General features: G+C 50.7%; 9 protein-coding genes across 9 annotated transcripts; 4 read left to right on the top strand and 5 right to left on the bottom strand.

Moving 5' to 3' along the window:
* Nucleotides 1–869: 869 nt before the first annotated feature.
* VTN49DRAFT_7288 (uncharacterized protein) lies at nt 870–1,643 on the top strand (the record flags this gene model as incomplete). The annotated part of the gene is made up of 1 exon (XM_069415540.1): nt 870–1,643. One exon carries the CDS (start codon nt 870–872, stop codon nt 1,641–1,643), a length of 774 nt encoding a protein of 257 aa, XP_069264714.1.
* A 92-nt stretch (nt 1,644–1,735) lies between these two features.
* On the bottom strand, nt 1,736–6,116 carry VTN49DRAFT_7287 (uncharacterized protein; the record flags this gene model as incomplete). The annotated part of the gene is made up of 3 exons (XM_069415539.1): nt 1,736–5,672; nt 5,736–5,936; nt 6,001–6,116. The coding sequence occupies 3 exons, from the start codon at nt 6,114–6,116 to the stop codon at nt 1,736–1,738; spliced, it is 4,254 nt and encodes a 1,417-aa protein (XP_069264713.1).
* Nucleotides 6,117–6,725: 609 nt separating this feature from the next.
* On the top strand, nt 6,726–9,157 carry VTN49DRAFT_7286 (uncharacterized protein; the record flags this gene model as incomplete). The annotated part of the gene is made up of 4 exons (XM_069415538.1): nt 6,726–7,109; nt 7,158–8,089; nt 8,143–8,461; nt 8,510–9,157. 4 exons carry the CDS (start codon nt 6,726–6,728, stop codon nt 9,155–9,157), a joined length of 2,283 nt encoding a protein of 760 aa, XP_069264712.1.
* A 456-nt stretch (nt 9,158–9,613) lies between these two features.
* On the bottom strand, nt 9,614–12,048 carry VTN49DRAFT_7285 (uncharacterized protein; the record flags this gene model as incomplete). The annotated part of the gene is made up of 12 exons (XM_069415537.1): nt 9,614–9,973; nt 10,036–10,182; nt 10,260–10,312; nt 10,368–10,384; nt 10,436–10,509; nt 10,571–10,702; nt 10,754–11,034; nt 11,087–11,113; nt 11,163–11,614; nt 11,849–11,866; nt 11,929–11,960; nt 12,013–12,048. 12 exons carry the CDS (start codon nt 12,046–12,048, stop codon nt 9,614–9,616), a joined length of 1,629 nt encoding a protein of 542 aa, XP_069264711.1.
* Nucleotides 12,049–12,478: 430 nt separating this feature from the next.
* On the top strand, nt 12,479–13,109 carry VTN49DRAFT_7284 (60S ribosomal protein eL30; the record flags this gene model as incomplete). The annotated part of the gene is made up of 5 exons (XM_069415536.1): nt 12,479–12,507; nt 12,562–12,709; nt 12,767–12,814; nt 12,953–13,000; nt 13,062–13,109. 5 exons carry the CDS (start codon nt 12,479–12,481, stop codon nt 13,107–13,109), a joined length of 321 nt encoding a protein of 106 aa, XP_069264710.1.
* A 17-nt stretch (nt 13,110–13,126) lies between these two features.
* Nucleotides 13,127–13,654, bottom strand: VTN49DRAFT_7283 (uncharacterized protein; the record flags this gene model as incomplete). Its single annotated transcript, XM_069415535.1, has 2 exons — nt 13,127–13,228; nt 13,520–13,654. 2 exons carry the CDS (start codon nt 13,652–13,654, stop codon nt 13,127–13,129), a joined length of 237 nt encoding a protein of 78 aa, XP_069264709.1.
* A 387-nt stretch (nt 13,655–14,041) lies between these two features.
* Nucleotides 14,042–18,219, top strand: VTN49DRAFT_7282 (uncharacterized protein; the record flags this gene model as incomplete). Its single annotated transcript, XM_069415534.1, has 10 exons — nt 14,042–14,878; nt 14,932–15,120; nt 15,173–15,644; nt 15,691–15,815; nt 15,870–15,941; nt 15,994–16,218; nt 16,270–16,373; nt 16,427–16,828; nt 16,882–17,480; nt 17,537–18,219. 10 exons carry the CDS (start codon nt 14,042–14,044, stop codon nt 18,217–18,219), a joined length of 3,708 nt encoding a protein of 1,235 aa, XP_069264708.1.
* An 11-nt stretch (nt 18,220–18,230) lies between these two features.
* VTN49DRAFT_7281 (uncharacterized protein) lies at nt 18,231–18,617 on the bottom strand (the record flags this gene model as incomplete). The annotated part of the gene is made up of 2 exons (XM_069415533.1): nt 18,231–18,355; nt 18,458–18,617. 2 exons carry the CDS (start codon nt 18,615–18,617, stop codon nt 18,231–18,233), a joined length of 285 nt encoding a protein of 94 aa, XP_069264707.1.
* A 73-nt stretch (nt 18,618–18,690) lies between these two features.
* Nucleotides 18,691–19,245, bottom strand: VTN49DRAFT_7280 (uncharacterized protein; the record flags this gene model as incomplete). The annotated part of the gene is made up of 4 exons (XM_069415532.1): nt 18,691–18,739; nt 18,795–18,947; nt 19,007–19,113; nt 19,195–19,245. The coding sequence occupies 4 exons, from the start codon at nt 19,243–19,245 to the stop codon at nt 18,691–18,693; spliced, it is 360 nt and encodes a 119-aa protein (XP_069264706.1).
* Between the last annotated feature and the right edge of the window lie 202 nt (nt 19,246–19,447).

The following is a 19,447-nucleotide window of genomic DNA, read 5'->3' as shown; positions in this document are numbered from 1 at the left end:
CACACACATCATACATACATTGAAATCACGTGACCTACATTGGGTATCAAGTGCACGTGACCGTGTTTTCTGTTCTCCGTCGAGCGGATGGCTCCCTCGAAATAGGAATGATAACGTTCATCCCTCGGCTGCTCTGCCTCTGAAGCGGCACATCCCGCATAGTTATGAGTAGACATGTTTGAGTTTTGGCCAGACGCCTTGATTCGACTTCTAACCGCTGTATTCATTCGATAGCACAATGAAAACGTCAAGTCGACATTGTCGGCCAGAGTGTAATCTTGACCAGATTGGGTATCTGATTTCAGTTCGTCTGTTTACGGAGTAATATACAGATAGACGGAGCGAATATTCTATCAGAGCTACTGAAGCCTCCTGCACTAACTCCTCGATTGCCGTTCGTTTTCCGCCATGGCAGCGACGCCCAATAGATTATCTACGGAAAAGGAAAATATATCTATCAAGCATGGCCAAATGAGGTTTTTTGAAGTGCTTTGAAGAACTGGGAATCCATTTCAATATGAGATCAAAAGCGAATCTTACATGCTGCTACCAGCGATGTGTAACTTTGGTATCAGGATTACATGGTCGACGAGATATCCAGCCTTCGAACCTGCGGATGAGATATCCAGATTTTCCACGAAAAATACCTGCTTTGAAAAGCCAAAGATCACCGGCCAAGGAACTAGAAACGCCATCAAACTCAAATTTCTACGGATTACTCTTGACAAATCAGGGAAATATTCTTGATACATGTCGTACCATATCATGCTCCCCATTTTGTCGCGGAATCCCGAGACGCGTCAATTCCCAAGCTTCATTCTCTTGCTGCGTACAGGTGCGAACTGTCCCGCATAAAGCTTGACCAAGAAATGGCCAGCCTTCAGGAACATATCAGATCGCACCTTTTCTCAAAGTCCCTCTCCGTCTCGCCTACCTGGATAACTACTTTCGTCCACTCTCTCTCTCAGGGACAACAACGCGCGCCTCCATCTGCGTTGGCACAAACCGCGCTCTTTCGCCTCCTAGCCTCGGATTTTACCACCTCCCTGTCCACCTCAGAACCGTCCACACTGCTACCGCGTGATATCTCGGATCCCCACGTTCAGGAGCGACGTATTCCTGGTCCCGTACCTGTGCAGGTACTAGACATTGAGGATATTGGCGTGAGCTTATGGAGCCAAGTGGAAGCCATTGAGCAACTGGAGCGCGGAGAGACGGTGCGCGGGAGAGAAATCATCCGGAATGTCGATGTGGATGACGCAGACAACACACGAAACAACACTACTGGCCGGCCGCAGGAAGACCGGGAGAGTAATAATAATAAAAGTCGGGGACCGCATCGGCTTGTGCTTCAGGACGCTGCCGGGACCAAGGTGATGGCTCTTGAGTTGAAGACCGTGGAAGGGATTGCTATTGGTAAGCTGCCTATCGGAGCGAAGATGCTGCTCAAAAATACGGTTGTTGGTAGAGGGATGGCCCTCTTGACGCCAGATACTGTTACTCTTCTTGGGGGAAAGATTGAAGCAATGGATACGGCTTGGAAGAAGAATCGAAAGGAGAATCTTCTTAGACAGATCGACGCACTAAATCAAGAAAGACGCGGAAATATTAGAGACACCGAAGTCGTGGAAATTGACGACTGAAAACAGATTCATCGTCGGCTATAATTATATGGACTTTATGATATTCTATATTCTATTCTGGCGCTGATGCCTAACATATACGCATGGAAGCTTTACGCTTCCCCCGAAATTGCATGCCTGAGCTCCTCCCAACCTTCCCTCTTCCAGGGCGCAACCATAATGGCCCTCATCGAGTCGCTAATGGTGCCTGTCTGCACATAAGCCTCGCACAAATCTCCTGCCTCAAAATTCCCTCGAGGTGGGACACACTGCAGAGCAGTGCGAATGGCCATCTTTGCAGGATAATATTCCCCACTTGCGGCTGCTAGCTCCATCCATCCCTGCGGTTGACCAGGAGCCAACATAACTGCAGTCGCAGCCTCACCAACTTGTCTGATCTCCTCCTCAACGCTGGTGTCGGTATCCAGTCCTATCGCTTTTATGGTGGCCAGTAGCTTGGCGATCTTAGCGCGATCCTGGATCCCGACATCATCTCTTGTCCTCGCGGTTTCCATGTCGGCATGGACAGCTGCAATGGCGTCTTCATCTCCGTCCAGCAAGGCGATGGCACCGAGGAGCGTCACAGCGCCAACATGGTCTGGGAATCTCTCAACGCAATCGAACAATTGCTGCCGTGCCACACTGCGCTCTTCTTCTCCACCCTTTGCCCAGAGGACCTGTGCAAGGAGACAGACGACTTCCGGTGCATTTTCAGCCTCATGCAGCGCATCACGGAACATATCGATGGCCTGGTCCATGGATTTGAGGTAGTAGTAGGCGAGCCCGGCCGTGAGATGGGCAGACAACCGAAGTTTACCAACGGCGTCGGGGTTTACTGCGGCTGCTTCATCTTCAGCCGAGAGCGACAAGGCAGTCTCGGCCTTCTCAGCGGCGGCTTCGAATTCGCCATTGGCGAGATGTACTCGGGCCACGTCCGCACTGGCCAGTGCGAAGCGCACCAAGGTCGACGGCGACTCTTCGACTTCGTACTCGGCCTCCAGAACAGCGGAGACCTCCTCCAGATTTTTTACTGCATCCGAGAATTCTCCGATCCTCTCGGCCAAAAGTCCAGCAAGATGCTCAGACGCATAGTCAGACGGCTCCTGACAATGAAGCTGATGAAGGGCAAATAGTGGTCGGATTAGCTGTGAAATATTGTTCGACATCGCAAGGTCATCGATAAGATGGTCGAAAAGGCTGAGGCTGTATTGACGCTTTGGAACAACGGAAAATGAGCTGGAAATATCGAATGCATGTGTAAACAATGCCCTAGCCTCCGTCGGATCTCCAAAAAGCATTGCCAGGAACCCTTGCCCTAGCCAAGCAGGCGCGTAATCTGGGTCAGCAGACTGGGCTCGAGTAAAGGCATGATTGGAAAGCTCCAAGTCATGGTTGATCAAGTAAAAGGCACCAAGATTCGTCCAATTCTGCGCACTCCGCTCGTTGAGGTGTAAGCTGCGCACAAAGGCATGTTGAGCCACCTTCGGACTGAGAGACGACGTGACCACACCGAGGGCATTCCAGAACTCCGCATTCCCTGCCTCCAGCTCAATCGCTTTCTTGAAGCATCGGATGGCCGTTTTGAGATACTTGCGCGGACGCTTCTTTTCCTTTGTGACCGTGCCCTCCTCGACTATTCTATACGCTCGATATTCGGCCCATCCAAGATTGTACCATGAAACTGCCCATGCGTGGACATCATCCGCGGAAACGTGCACAGCACGTTTGAACGCCAGAATAGCCGCAAAGATGCATGCGTTGGAGAGTGTAGACGGAGTCTTCTCGGGAGGATCTAGCAAGGATGCATAATTTGTCCCGATACCATCCCCGTCGGCTAGAATCTCGAATGCAGCTTCATCGAGTTCTGTGCTCAACACTTGCATCAGGCTAGATGTAGAGATGAAATCTGCTTTGTTCTTGACGTACGAGAACACGGCGCATGCATCGCCCACGGCTTTCCACAGGTTGAAAACCCGTGGGTGGTCACGCGCAACAGCTGCCGCCGTGTCGATTGCTTTCTGCGCAAGAATGGCAGCATCATTGAAGAGGCCCGTTTCGATGTTCTTCCACGAACCTTCCACCAGTGTCTGTAAAAGGGCAATGAGGACACCAAACTCGCCTGGTCGGATGTCCAGCACGGCCTCGTACCGCGAAATAGCCGCCTCGTATTCTCCCAGTTCACGTTTCACGTTTGCCAGCATGTACTTGGCGAACCAGATGTGTTCTCTCTCGGCAGGTGGTAGGCTCGGTTCGAGCGATTCGGCCTGTTCGAACGCCTTGGTTGCGGCAATATACCGCCCGGAGTTATGATAGCTCTCTCCTAGGCCGACCCACGAGTGGTAATCTTCCGGCGAGATTCTCAGTGCGGACTGATAGGAGACAATACTCTTAGAGTACTGCTGCCGATTGATCTGAACAACACCAAGGGCTACATAGGGCCAACTTAGCCCTCGTCGCTTTGAGCCTGGTGCTGGCTTGGCCTTCCCCGATTCCACTACGCGCTGAGCAACAGCTTCCACGAGATCCCATTCCCTTTGATCAGCAAAGGCTCTCGCAAGCCGTTCTGCAGCTTCAACCTCCGACGCAGACAGCTCGAATGCCTTGTGGAAGCATCTTCGTGCTCGGTTCTTGTCTTTCTTGTAATCTGCGTAAAAGATTCCCAGGCTAGTGTACGCTGGAGCATAGTTTAAGTCGGACTGAATGGATGCCAAGAAGCTTGCATACGCCCCGTTGCGGTCCTTGCGAGCTGCAGGTGAAGGATCAAGTTCCCATTTGCAGTAGCCGATCCGGTAATGAAGTTCGGCTTTGAATTCACGGCTGAGTGATTGGGCTGACTCCCCCTCAGCCAGAACATCTTGGAGGCCGGAAAGTCCGGTTTCCAGGTCACCGTTCAATGCTGTGCACCAGTAAAACTCCGATTGAATTTTGAGATTTGAAGGATCGCGCTGTCGTGCTCGTTGGAGGAAATCAACGGCTTCTTCATAGTCTTGATCTTCCTCCAATATCAGGCCGACGCCAAGGAGGCATCTGGTGTCTGTCGGCTTCCTCTTCAGAATACCCTCAAAGATAGTCTTCGCCTCTGGATGGTTACGGGGCGATTGGTGCGAAATTAATGCCGTGGCGAGCGTGATTTGAATAGCATCCGTTGTGTGACGGAGAACGACACCAGTTTGTCTTGTCTGCTCCTTGATGAGAGACAGGCCTTTTCGTGCAATGTCAACTGCAGTGCCATGTTCTTCCATGGACAAGTACAGCTGGGCCATGATCCGATGGGCCATGACCGAATTCGAGGCCTTCTCTAGCCCATCAGACATAAGTAGCAGCCGCTCCTCAGCAGAGATAATCTCTGCTGTCTCGCCATTGGAATTATCCTGCTTTTCATCCATTTGCGCGGTTTCCGTTGACCGCGGAAACGGTGAGAGATCGCTTGAAAGGAACCCCCGTAGCACTTTGCTGAGGCCGTCATCCGGGAAGAATTGAGTATACTCCTGTAGCATTCCATGGTCCCAGCCTGAAAACTCCTCGACATCATTCCACTCAAGGACGATCTTCCATGCCAAATCGAACGGTTGTTTGATGATCACCATGTCCTTCGCTGACCGGTACACTTCATCTCGCTTTGCCTTCTTCTTGTCGCTTGGTAAGACCAATAGATGGTCATAGGCTCGTTGCAATAGCTTCTCCTCGTACCGATGTCTAACATCATCATCTTGAGTCCAGTCAATCAACCCACGATAAAGCTCTTCAAGCTCTGGTCGACTGAACGCCTCATTCTTCACTTCCATCGTTACTTGATCTATTCTAGCACCCAGACGAGTTCGTCGCTCGCCTATTTCCCTGTTGATAAACTCCTTCTCCTCGGCTTCGGCGTATTCAATCAATCGCTGATATGTATCAGCAGGACGCGGAACCCGGCCCTCCAGGGCACTATAGAGTGGGCATGAAGGAAGTTGGAGGCGTAATGCCTCCTTCAGTTGCGCGCGCGAACCATTCTTCCGAACAAATTTGATATACTTGTCAACCAAATCCACACATCGATCCCGTTCATCCCTAGCCAAATTCAGATGTGTTAGTTACCCTGTATCTGCTTGGGTTCCACTGGGCAACACATACGCGTCCGCAAAAATCTGCCCCAACTTCAGCACGACATCGCGATACTCTTCAATTTTCTGCCCGCCCTGTTTTTCGTAAAGGTTGACGAGGCCCTGCCATGCTGTTTTTTCATTGTGCTTAATACGAGTGGCTGCAAGATACGACTTCTCTGCAAGAGCTGCATTTCCCAGCTTGTCTTGCGCAAGCCCCAAGAATACATTCCTAGCCGAACCGAATAGTCAGCATGAAGTCGCTTCCTAAAGGGTGTGGCAGTCGGCAGACATACGCATGATAATTGGAGGGGTCGGCCTGGACTAGCTCTTGGGCCTTGGCCGCCGCAGTTTCATAGTCTTGAGAGTCTAAAGCTGTGCGTACAGCTTTTAAGGCGGCCTTTGAAGACATGCTTGAGCAGGCGATTTGACTGCCGCAAGCAATATTGACCGATGAAGGTAGGACGTGGCCGGGACCGGTACGTGGAGTATTGCCTTACACCTCAACAATCGATTGCCGACCAGCAGAGGCAATGATCTCGTCCCTATCGCTTATCGCTCGGCTTATCGCTTATCGCCATATTTGCACTGTTCCCCTTTCGGTACTTGTCTTATCGCACGTGACCCCGCGTTGGCTGGGCAAAGGAAGAGAGCTGGAGCGTCAAGTGGTCAACACAGCCACGTTGTTCTCCTGGAGCTATGCTTCATTCGGTCTCTTGGATCAGCCAAGCTATTGTTTTGGGGCTCACGGTTGATTGTTGTTGGTGGCGCATCAAACAGCGCGCCTAGAAGACCATAAATACGGCCAAGGACGCTGCCCATTATTCCCAGCTGTAGAGTCAGGCTGCCTCATCCGACACAGCATCTTTTTCTCACCGCCACTGGCGGTGTCGTTGCTGAAGTCTAGATTCATCGTTTCAGTTGATCGAGCTAGGTTTTGTTTAATACAAGCAGTTCGAGTGTCTGCATCGTCGTTTGAGTCACAAATACCTTCCAGCTCTATCCTGTCTAGGCCAATCGAATGGCTCCCCTACGACTTCGCATCGAGGGACGCAAGTTCCGGGATCCAAACAATCGCGAGATCACGCTTCGCGGTATCAATGTGGCAGGAGATGCCAAGTATCCAAAGAGACCGGATGTCCCTTCGCACGTCTCAACGGACTTCTATGATGGTGACAATGTCTCCTTCGTCGGCCGGCCGTTTTCCCTAGAGGAAGCACCCCAGCATTTTGGCAGGTTGCGGAAATGGGGTTACAATACCATCCGCTACATCTTCACTTGGGAAGCGATTGAGCATGCCGGGCCGGGTAAATATGACGATGAATGGATAGCGTTCACCATTGAAGTGCTGCGGGAAGCAAAGGCGCATGATTTCTACGTCTTCATGGACCCTCATCAGGACGTCGTATGTGATATTTCTCTTGATGAAAGTAGCGTGCATTGACAACTGCAGTGGTCTAGATTCTCCGGCGGCTCTGGTGCGCCGATGTGGACGTTGTATGCAGCTGGACTTAACCCGAAAACATTCAACAAGACCCAAGCGGCGCTGGTGCATAACACTTGGCCGGACCCAGCGAACTTCCCCAAAATGATCTGGAGTACAAATTATACGCGACTCGTGTGTCAAACCATCTTCACATTGTTTTGGGCTGGACGGGACTTCGCGCCTAAAGCAATCATCGATGGCCAGAACATCCAGGATTATCTCCAGAATCATTTCATTGCTGCTTGCAAGTATCTAGCCACGAAGATTCATGAAGCCGGAGATCTAGAAGACTCCGTCATCATTGGTTGGGAAAGCATCAATGAGCCCAATCGCGGTCTGATTGGGTATAAAGACATCTCAGTCATTCCTCCCGAGCAGCGGCTACAACTCGGAACATCACCAACTGCTTTCCAAGCGATGCTAACAGGCGCCGGGCGTGCATGTGAAATCCCTACATGGGACTTCGGTAGCTTCGGGCCATACCAGACTGGCCGAGAGCTCGTGGATCCAGAAGGCGAGATTGCATGGTTGCCTGCAGACTTTGACGATACAATCTACGGATGGAAGCGCGACCCTGGATGGAAGCTGGGGGAGTGCCTCTGGGCGCAACATGGCGTCTGGGATCCGGCGACAAACGAGCTGCTGCGAAAGGACTACTTCTCTAAGAATCCACGAACGGGAGAAGCTCTCGATTACGATAAATTCATCAACACGTACTTTATGGACCACTACCGGGCCTTCAGGGATGCTATCCGGAGTGTCCATACGAGCGCTATCATGTTGTGTCAGCCACCTGTGATGGAAATCCCTCCCGCACTGAAGGGAACGCAAGATGATGACCCCAACATGATTCACGCTGCCCACTTTTACGACGGGCTGACGCTCATTACCAAGCATTGGTTAGTGTTAATGTTGGCGCGGAGATGCAACTACGCTGCTAATGAGGCTATAGGAATCGCTTCTTCAACGTCGACGTGATCGGCGTTCTGCGCGGCAAGTACCTCACTCCGGCATTTGCCGTGAAACTAGGTGAGACTGCGATTAGGAACTCTCTTCGCAGTCAGCTCAAATTTCTGCGTGATGAGAGCCTTGAAAAGATGGGCGAGCATCCCATGCTCTTCACTGAGATTGGGATTCCTTACGACTTGGACGACAAGTACGCCTACAAGACTGGAGATTACAGCAGCCAAATACGCGCAATGGACGCAAACCACTTTGCGCTGGAAGGAAGCGGCACGAACGGATTCAATATCTGGCAATACATGACTGAGGTATGGCGTGTCTCGTGTTGGTAGTTCCGCTTTCTAACTCCATCGCAGAATAGCCACCAGTGGGGAGACCAGTGGAATGGAGAGGACTTATCCATTTTCTCCAAAGATGACCTCGAAATTCCCATGTCCGATTCTGGTGTTGGTCCACGCACGTCACTGGACCGAAACTCTCCGTCATTTTCTGAGAGCCAGGGCGCTCGAGATACTGGAAAGGTTGATCGGAGCAACATCAAAAACGTCGTGAAGTCACCTGAGATTGCGCCACAGGTGTCTCGGAAGTCCTCCGATTTACAGAATAAACCTGGATTCCGAGCGGCTGAGGCTTTCATCCGTCCAAGTGCCATCTATACCGCTGGCGATTTATTGAAGTTTGATTTTGATCTGCAAAATTGTGTTTTCACCCTATCCCTGCGCGCATCAGCCCCAGCTGCGCAGGACGCACCTACGGAAATCTACCTACCAGAATGCCACTTCCCCAAGTCGCAGGTGACGGTTTATGTTACAGATGGTCGGTGGTCGATTGACACTGATCAGGAACGGTCAAGCACCGTCCAACGCCTGCGGTGGTGGCATGGCCAAGGCCAGCAAGACATCAAGGTGCAGGGCGTGAAGAACAAGGCCTTCGAACTTTTGGGCATTGCAGAGGATGAATCCTATCTGGAGCAATGCCAGAAGAGCAGCTGCAATGTTATGTAACGAGCCATGACTGTCTAGCACTCGTTTGTGCATTGATGATCGTCCGGTTACCTTGGTGCTTTTGGAGCGGAATGTTTCGGCGATGATGACAGTTGTTGAATAGTCACACTTTTCATGCAAGCGACATGTTATCTTTCTAGTGCTCTCGTTGAATACAAGACTCGCAATATATTTAGATGGATCCAAAGAATCAAGCACTGAGTTGACTAGGATCACTGCATTCTTAGCTTTAACCACAGGTATTTATATTCGAGAAGTCAACAAGCAGCTTCGTGGGCGAGGAATCTTCAAAAGCACGTAAAGTTTTCGCATGGATAATCACCGAGCGAACTGGCTACATATGTGCCTTATTTTCGACAGAACCTGAATCATTGATACATTGATGGCTCTTTATCTAGACAACCATCTCTATAAACAAACGAAACTCCATCGCCAAGCCATTCTTAGCTTTTCAAATTATTCCAATTCGATGGTGCCCGGAGGCTTGCTCGTATAGTCATACGCAACGCGGCACACCCCATGCACCTCATTCACAATCCGCGTCGAGACCTTAGTCAAGAATTCATGGCTGAAGGGGAACGGATTGGCGGTCATGAAATCCGTCGTCTCCACTGCGCGCAGCAGCACAATGTTCTCGTAAACACGCTTGTCGCCCATGACGCCGACGGCACGGCTGGGATCAAGCGCTGCAAAGGCCTGGCCGATCTTGTTGTAGAGTCCTGCCTCGCGGATCATGCTGATGAAGATGTGGTCTGCCTTGCGAGCCATTTCCACCCGTTCGGGTGTGACTTCTCCGAGGACCCGGATGGCGATGCCCTGGTTGATTCCAGGTTAGATGTGATTCAGATTTGTGGTTGGAGGGTGTGGTGAGAACGTACCGGTCCGGGGAATGGGTGACGCATGATCAGGTGCTCCGGGATTCCTAGCTGACGGCCAAGCTCACGCACTTCATCCTTGAAGAGCTCTCGCAAAGGCTCGATAAGCTTGAGTCCCTGGCCTTCTGTCATCCGTTTCGGTAGGCCACCCTGTACGCATTAGGGTATGCCACTCTCCCGATTGAACGGAAAAAAAAAAAAAAAAAAAAAAAGAAAAAGAAACTTACGACATTGTGGTGTGTCTTGATGGACTGGCTCGGGCCCTTGAAAGATATCGATTCTATAGTTGTTAGACATTGGGTTGGGAATGGATTCAAGGCTGGCAAGGACTTTACCAATCACATCTGGGTACCTGAGTATCATTAGCATGTAGGATGACTCGGTAATATGTAAGGCTACTCACAGCGTTCCCTGCAGGAACCACTCGATCTTCCCTGCATTCTCCGTCTTCTCTGCTGCTTCTTCCAATTTCTTGGCCTATGCACGGTTAGCCAACCAGGCGTACTACAGGAGCAGCGAATTCATGTGTCAGACTCACCTCAGCTTCAAAGGCATCGATAAACGCTCCTCCAATGAATTTTCTCTTTTGCTCTGGATCAGTGATCCCCTTGAGGCCGGCGTAGAATTCCTTCGACGCGTCGACTACGGTAAGGTTGATACCAAGGTGCTCCTATTTTGTATGGTAAGTATTGGCCGTCGATATGAGAGTGCTGATACGGACAGTAAGATCCTTTTGAACTTGCTCCCGCTCATTCAACCGCATCAGACCGTGATCAACCAGGACGGCCTTGAAGCGATCTCCGATGGCCTCGTGCATCAACTTTGCAGCGACGGTCGAGTCAACGCCGCCGCTAACAGCACCGAGGACTTGGCCCTTGGGTCCGACAAGCTTTCGGATGCGGGCAATTTCTTGTTCGACAAAGTTGGCCATGGTCCAGTTCTGTTGCGCTTTGCAGATATTGACCGCGAAGTTCTTCAGCAGCTTGGTGCCATTGGGGGTGTCTGCAGGTCCTTAGCACGCCTGACGAGGAGAACGACGATTAGGTATACGTACGAGTGACCTCAGGATGGAACTGGATGCCTAGAACCATGTCAGTACGCTCAGCGAATTAGAGTGGAAATGTCAGTACCGTAGATAGATTTGGTCTCGTGGGCAATCGCAGCATATTCGGAGTTGGCGGTCGACGCAATGACATGGAAACCTTCCGGCAGTTTACCCAGCTTATCACCATGCGACATCCACACTTTCATCTCCCCCTCCAAACCTTCAAAGAGTCGATCAACGTGGCCATTGATGCTCTTGGCAACCAAGTCCGCATGCCCATACTCTCGCGCAATGCCTGCTATAACATTCGACTTGTCCTGGCGGTATGCGATCTCTTGCATACCGTAGCAAATGCCCAGAATTGGCACGCCAAGGTCGAAGTAGGCGTCGTCAACATGTGGCGCATCTTCTTGGTACACGGAATACGGTCCTCCGGACAAGATGATTCCCACAGGCTTGAACTTGAGATCGGTCGGCTTCACGGTACATGGTTGCATCTCAGAGTAGACATTGAGCTCGCGAAGACGGCGTGTAATCCTATGCGAGTCAGCTATTCTATCTACCACAATACTGCGATACTGCTTCGTGTTCGAGAGTGTAACTATTTCAAGACGAGTCTGTCAAGCCCCGCCTCATGCCGTTGCTTCATAATCATGTTACTTAGTGGAATCGATGTTGCGATTGCATTTGGAGTATTTGGCAGAGACAGTGTTGGCGGCAGATCATGTCTTGGAGGAGCGACGCGCAAGGAAGACGGGGGAAACTACTGACAGATGTGTATACTGGCTCCTACAAAGCTCAGTCAATCGCACTGCCACATATCTATTTGCATAGCTGGCAGATTGACTCACCCGAAATCGAGAACCAGGATAGTAGAGTATACCTGAAAGAAGCTATTAGAGTCAAAATCAAAAGAGATATTGTGGTTAAATTACCGAATGAGGATCGGTGCCGTTTGCAGGGCCAGACATTATTGCGACCGGAGCTAGAGATCCCAAGTAAAAAGGAGATGTTGATGGTTTCCGGCCTTCTTCTCTCGTCTTTGACCCTGCGATTATTACTCCAGAATCCAGACGCAGCAAAAAATTCCGCCTTATCTTTTGCACCCCGCGCTGAATGGCCCGATAGCGATAAACTTTGTAACCCTAACCCTAATTAGATACCTAACTTTCCAGATTAGAACTAGTTACAGAGCGAGTCATTGCGGTAGAAAGCTGTTACCGATGTTGGGGCCTTAGGCATAAAGCCTGACTGTGGACGCTAAACTATATTAGGTTAGCGTGCACACAGGCGAATTAGCATCGCTTAGTCGCTTTTCCACACATTCAGAAGTTTGATTTTCAATCCGCTACACATCGTGATTGCAAGCCGTTCCGCAGTCAACACAGAGCTGTCGACAAAATGGCCAAGACTAAGAAGGGTAGCGACACGTACGTCTTGTTCCCGGAGTGCCGATTCTCTCAATACTGATGTTTGACGTGCAGTCTGTCCTCTCGCCTTGCCCTGGTGATGAAATCGGGCAAGGTCACCATGGGCACCAAGAGCACTCTCAAGGCTCTCCGTTCGGGCAAGGCCAAGCTCATCCTCATTGCGGCCAATGCCCCTCCTCTCCGCAAGTCGGAGCTTGAATACGTATGTGCCTGCGCTTACTCCTGTTCCCTTTGAACGAAACTGACGAAATCAAAACAGATGGCCATGCTTGCCAAGTGCCCTGTCCACCACTTTGCTGGCAACAACGTAAGTCCCTCCTGTCCCCCCAAATACCTTGGCCTCTGAGAAGAAGTTGCCCTGGTGCGACTTCGGAGAGGAAGTCGCTCAGAGATGGCATCTCCTCAATGAGGTGCCGGAGAGCATCGTCGATTAACGTAACAACAGATCGAGCTCGGAACCGCCTGCGGTAAACTCTTCCGATGCAGCGTCATGGTGAGTCTAGGGAACAAAGCACTATCGACTGGGGAATACAGCTCTGACTGCAAATGATTAGGCCATCCTTGATGCTGGTGACAGTGACATTCTGAGCCATGAGGCTTAAATGTGGATATGAATGTATCAGGGATAGAACACACAACCAATAAAAAAGCAATGGGATTTTGAAATGGGGAATTTGGTATCTGCTTGTGTGTATTTCCAAAAGGACGCGTCGATGATACCCTACGGCTTCCATGGATGTCCAAGTAGTCGCTTGCAAGAATGTCCTACGCAATGAGCTACGGAATTGAATATCCCGTATAGACCTTCGAGATTAAGTCGCCAATTGCATCTGAACTGTAGGTTTATCTCATGTTCTCTCCGTAAATCCGTGATCGTAGAAGCTTAGAAATCAGCAGACACGCAAAGAAATCTAATGACATCAGCCATCCATCCGTGTGTTTTTCCAACACTCTGTCAGACTCGTGCGACTCTGTCTCTTGCGACCTAGTCCGAGAATTTGCCCTGACAAACGCAGCGCAGATGGAACTTTTCCCCTTTCTGGTTGTGTAGCCATTCAGTCCAAATATTGTCCTTCGACGGCCCGCGAAACCCGTAGAAACCGAACAGAACTACGTCCGTGTGCACCATTCTCGGCGCAGCCTCCATTCAGCAGTACGAGTCTGCAAACACCGCCTAAGACTGTAATCTCGCGAGCAAACACAAAGCCAAGCCCAGTGCGGGAGAACTATTCCTCTCGAAGTTTGTTCCGGTCAGATTGGTTGGGCCACGCGGTCGAGGTGGGGAGGCAAGAAAAAACACGCGGAGGCGACGAACATCACCGTTAACCAGAACACCAGCCGCGGACCTGAATCTCTGACGCGCACGCGACCGAAATCGAGGACCATGCGTCAGTCGTGTTATTTAGACGAGCGATAGAGTTTACTGCAAACCCTTCGGGTAGGAGTGCGCTGGGTAGACAGACGGAAGGAAAAGAAAAAATATCACGGCTTTCGTCCTAGCGCATCGCATCACGCCAAACGAAGTTAGCGAACCATGACCACCGCCAACGACGTCCCCGTAGGGAACTTGCAGGACATTTTACGGGCCTTGGAGCTCTGCCATAGCCCCAGCTCGAGCAATGAACTGCGAAGAGAGGCTTTACACTTCCTGGAGTCGCAAAAGCAGGACAAGGCAGCGGCGCAAAATGGCTTTTGGCTGGCATCAAATCCAGCCCATTCCCCCCTCGTGCGACACTTTGGCCTCTCATTGCTGGATCATATCCTGCGGCACACGGCCGTGGTGCTCTCTGGCGACCAGCTGGCTGAGTTGAAGGATATGGTGCTGCAGTTGGCGGAAGGGATACGTGCTGAAGATCCCAAATACTATCGCAATAAGGTGGCACTGTTGTGGGTGGAAGTGGCCAAGCGCAGTTGGGCCCTGCGCTGGTTCGATATGGATGAGTCTCTGGTCAAGCTCTGGAACGCTTCGATGCTGCACCAGGAGTTCGTCCTCATTGTGCTGGAAACACTATCAGATGATATTTTCTACCGCGAAGATACGGCGTCGTCACTGCGCGGCAGTGACCTAAACGCTGCACTCGTCGAAATTGCGACTCCACTGTCCGTTTTCAATGAGGCTTATCCCGAACGAGATCGCGGCCGAGTGGTTCTGCGTTATGGTGACGAGGGATGGCTGTCGCGCATTTGCTTCCTATTAGACCGTTGCCTAGAAAGCATTCATTCCTCCTCAGAGGCCCGGGAGTACACCGTACAAGTTCTGGCAGTACTACGGTCTTTCCTGGGTTGGATGATGCCCAGGGCCATAATGCACTGTAATGCGGTGGACAGGATTTGCCGCACGCTCACCTCCCAGGACGAAAGAGTGCTCTTGGTAAGCTGGTGATCTGTGGTGCATGATGGTTTTGTCTCTGACAGATGTTTCAGGCTGCAGTAGAGGCCCTCCACGCTTTGTATAGTCGATCTGGCGTCGACATCGAGGACATACAACCCCTCGTACTGAGCATGTATCAAACAGACCATGTGCTGCTCTTGCAGAAGCTGTACCAATGGTCGGATGTCGGCCCAGATGATACCGATGACACAAAATATCAAATTCTTAAGAAGCTCTCCGAGGTGGGTGACGACGTCACGAAATCAAGCAGATCTAGACTAATTTTTCCAATAGTTGGTGTCTTACGTTGCCGGCTTTCTCGAAGAGCAAGGGTTCGAATTGGACATCGGATATAGAATCGACATTCCTTTATTCTTACAATTTCTTCTGGAAATTTTGCAACACCAGAGCTTGACCGTGTCCATTCCGGTGCTGCATACCTGGTCTCGACTGTTGGTGACAGGAAAGATTGCCAATTCTGATATCGTAACCTCATTGATTGGCCCTCTGCTTGAAATCTGCATGCGGCGTCTTGTGCGGTGGGAATCTGTTCCAGAGGAATCGGAAGACCCAATTGTCACCTTCCTGCACGCCGACATCGACACAATACCGGAGCGACATGCGTTCGTAGGGAACTACCGCCGTTACTGCGCTTCTGTGATTGAGACAATCGTACAGAAACGGCCACATGAAGCCATTCCTCATATCCTGTCCACAGTAGACCGTTCGTTGTCCAATCTATACGCTGACACTGAGCCATTCAGCGGTACGTTTAACCATAAACAGGGTGTATCAACTGCTAACTTTCCTAGCTGCAAATTTCAAAAAGTCGTCCATCCCGCTCATGCGTGCCGACACCCAGTTCTCCGTCGTCGAGGCGACTCTGAAGGGTTATCAGAAATGGACCGTCGCATTGGGTCGTACGCCTCAAGACGATGTAAGGAGTACATCTTCCCTATTGCTCAGCCTGACGCTAACGTTACTGTGTTAGGAACAGCAGCGCAGGACGCTAGAGACTACGCTAGAGAATTGGGCTTTGGGCCTGATGCAACGACATTTTGAAGTACGTATTAAATGGCATTTGTTCCTTGCAGAGTAACTGACCGTGTGGTTAGGATCCTGTCATCAAGCAAAGAGTAATCCGACTCGTTGTCGACATCTCTTCCAAAGCTTTAGACAAGACACCGAGTTTTGCCCTCAAGGCTTTAGAGCACATCCTGATGACACATCTCGAAGATCAACCGCAGTACGCGGCGTATTCGGAGGCGGTGAAAGAACTGCAGAGTCTTGCTAGTCACGAACTACGTCGGCTGTCGATGCGCTATGCTGATTACTTCTTTGTAAGTGTGACAAAGCTGTCATCAGACGGTCATCTAACTGGTTGCCACCAGACTTTCTACGACGCACTAGAATCGAAGATCCGGGAAATCATAGCATTACACCAGCTTGACGACAAACTTCAAACAGAATTGACATCAGTGCTGCTGATCATCACGTAAGTATAGTCCTCACACGTGTCAGCAGTCTTTCTTGACCAAAGTCCTCCAGGCAACGAGCAAGCAATGTTGATCGCCAATTACGCGAAACTCGCCTACGAGCATTCGTGAATCCATTGCGAGATGCGTGGCAAAATCAGGAGCTGATAAATATGTCTTCCTTTTTCGATGGTTTCTGCCAATTACTTGGCCTCGTCCGCGTTGGGCCCTATATGCAAGCCAAGCAAGCGCAGAAAATCCCAGATTGGTCCGAGGTCCCGCTAGACGCGGAGGGAAAAGCGATCCAGGAGGAGATGGCAAGGAAGTTTCAGCAACTGCCTTTGCGCAGCACGAAAACTCTTCTTGCAGTGTCAACGGACAAGTTGAAAAAGACTGACCAAGCGTACGAATTGGCGTGCGCTCTGTGGCATGATACGATTCCGATCATCCTTCCGGTACTATTACAACTCCTTGGGTATGTATGCTATTGTCCCGCATGTCTTCACCGAGTACTCACGTTATGCATAGTAACGCTCATGCTTTTCACAACCCGGCAAATTGGGGCACCCTCCCGGATGAGATGCGGACGGTTGTTGGGCGGATCTTGACTGATCGATTCTGGCAAGCCGGGATCTCTAAGGGGAGCCGTGACGAGTTCTATGCCCGAATCACATCATCTAGGGCCACATTGGAGGGTTTCGCATCATCTGTACGCGGGAAGATCAGAGCTGTCCGGGAAACGTGCTATTCGATGCTTTTCAGCATGAGCAGATTACGAGAATATTTCTACGGGTTCGCCGAATTACCCGGGCCACTATCCGAAGCACTGTTCAAAGACTCGGTCCATCTGTCGTCACACCAGTTTTCAATCCTGTTGAACATTTCTCGGTGTTTGATTGACGACTGTCCTGTACAATTTCGTCCGCAATTCCTACCTCCGATGTTGACTACTTTGTTCACGCATCTCGACAAAAAGGTGACAGAGGAGTGGGACAGCATCGAGCGGCGAAAGGCAGGTCTAGTAGAAGGTGACCTGACGGAAGAAATGAAGGACGAGAGTGTCCTTCGCCAACTCACATATTCTGCCGTGATTATGGTGGCCAGTCTTCTAGATCCTCAACGAGGCGGTACGTATTGCCCGACCATGCCAGCGGTTGGAAATGAGCTAACGTGGAATTTTTAGATCCGGACCAGGTTGAAGAGGCCGATCCGAACGTGCCACCTCCTGCTCCGTCGTTGTCTGACTCTATGCGACATTTCATCCTGACGAATCCTCCGATTCTTGAGCCCGTGTTTCTTTTCTGCACACACGTTCTCCGAATGCGTGACACGCGCAGTTGCAGTATCATCACGCGAGTCATCCGATCGATTCTCGCTGACTTCGCGCCTCCCGTCAACACGGAAACCGCGGTGACTATTCGAGAATTTATTTCTTCCGAGGTCCTGCGTGCTTGCATTGCCTCGGTCAACGAGCCGTACTTCGTCGACATGCAAAAAGATCTCGCTCAGCTCATTGCATCAATCTGGGTGCTCTACGGTCCTTGTACGCCGACCCCGCGCTCTGTGATGGCAAGCTTGCCCGGAATACCAGCGGAACGCGTGGCGGAGACGGAAGCTGCATTGCTACGCTCGACGTCGGCACGGCAGCAGCGAGCCTTGATCCTGGACCTCCTTGAGGGCATCCGCGGTGTCAGTATCGCCGAACAGGGCAAGATTCTCGGCACCCATGAACAGCGACGTAAGGTGCGCAGCGCTTTACAGGAGCAGTATATGAAAGCTCCGACGGAAATGGAGGGTCAACAGCCTACCAAGGTCAATGTCGACGATGGTCCGGATCTGTCTGGGATTGCAGACATGTTTGGGTAGTCTCGTGCGCTTTAACGCTTGAGATACCGTTGATCCCAGCCATAGAAGGAACTCGATCGCCTGGTCTTACAGAGAGCCGGGAAGGTGATTGATAGTGATTTTAGAAGGTTGATGGACTTGCAGGTTATATGGCATTCTTAATAAATATATCAGCAGCATGTGTTGCGAGAAGACACTTGCAACAGCGGATGTATAATATTGTATCAGAAGCTAAAAATTTCATGTTCAGGATACCTACTTCTAGTAATCACAAGCCAATGTTCCGCTGGTCCGGGATGAATCAGCTGAACATGATAATATACAAAATACAACCACTTCCATTGCTCTAGTTGTTGCAGGATCGGTAATGTATGAGAAACCTGGTCACCGGCCTGCATTGACATATTTGCCGAGTCCATTCGCACGATCCTTTGCTCACTTTTCTGTTACAGAGCAGAATGGACTGAACACAATTCCTCCCTGGACATCATTTTATTGGGAAACATTGGAAGGCGTGTATGTGAAGGTTGGCCGGACGAATCTTGACCATATCAGCACAAATCCCCATCACTCCTTGTTTTGCGCGTTATACATACCGGTCCGAATTGTACGGCTTGGTCTCCGTGCCAAGCAGCTTCTTCTCGCGCGCTTGATCGGCATAGTAGCGACGAACCAAATCACGGTCTTCTTCGGCCTGAAGAAGCGGGATGAGATGGATGCGAGCCCAGATCTTCTCGCGGGCGAGCTCACTTCACACATCGACTTGTGTCAATCCTCCTTCAAAATTGGGGGGAGAAAGATAACGCACTTATGTTCCCGAATTCCATAGTACAATCGATAGAATCCGTACGCCATGATCATGTGCATGCCAAGCAGGTAGTAAATAGGACGGAAACCGCGGGCGGGCAGGTTACGCTGCGAAGGGTGTTAGTTTGAGCACTGAGGGGATTCTCGCGCACGCCAATTGTTGTTTGATTTGCTCTGATGGAAGCGAACCTTGTATTGGACGGGCTGATAGCCCCCCGCCGGGGGCATATCCTGCGGCATGGTGGCGGTATTGACGGATAGATGTCGACAAGTCTGGTTGCTTCAACCGTAGTCGTCTTGAGAATGGACTTCGGAAGACGTGAGGTTGATTTTAATCACGTGATGTTAGGACGATTGGGTTACTACTTCATTTGGTTAAGTTTACAGAAACGCCTAAGTAGTAAAGTACAGTAACCTAAGCACGTGATAACTCCAAGGCTTC

The sequence above is a fragment of the Thermomyces lanuginosus genome (assembly GCF_041956635.1).
Source record: "Thermomyces lanuginosus strain ATCC 200065 unplaced genomic scaffold VTN49scaffold_46, whole genome shotgun sequence".
In the NCBI taxonomy this organism is placed as follows: Eukaryota; Fungi; Ascomycota; class Eurotiomycetes; order Eurotiales; family Trichocomaceae; genus Thermomyces; species Thermomyces lanuginosus.
Note: the sequence above shows the minus strand (reverse complement) of the source record. Positions and strands in the feature narration are given on the sequence as shown.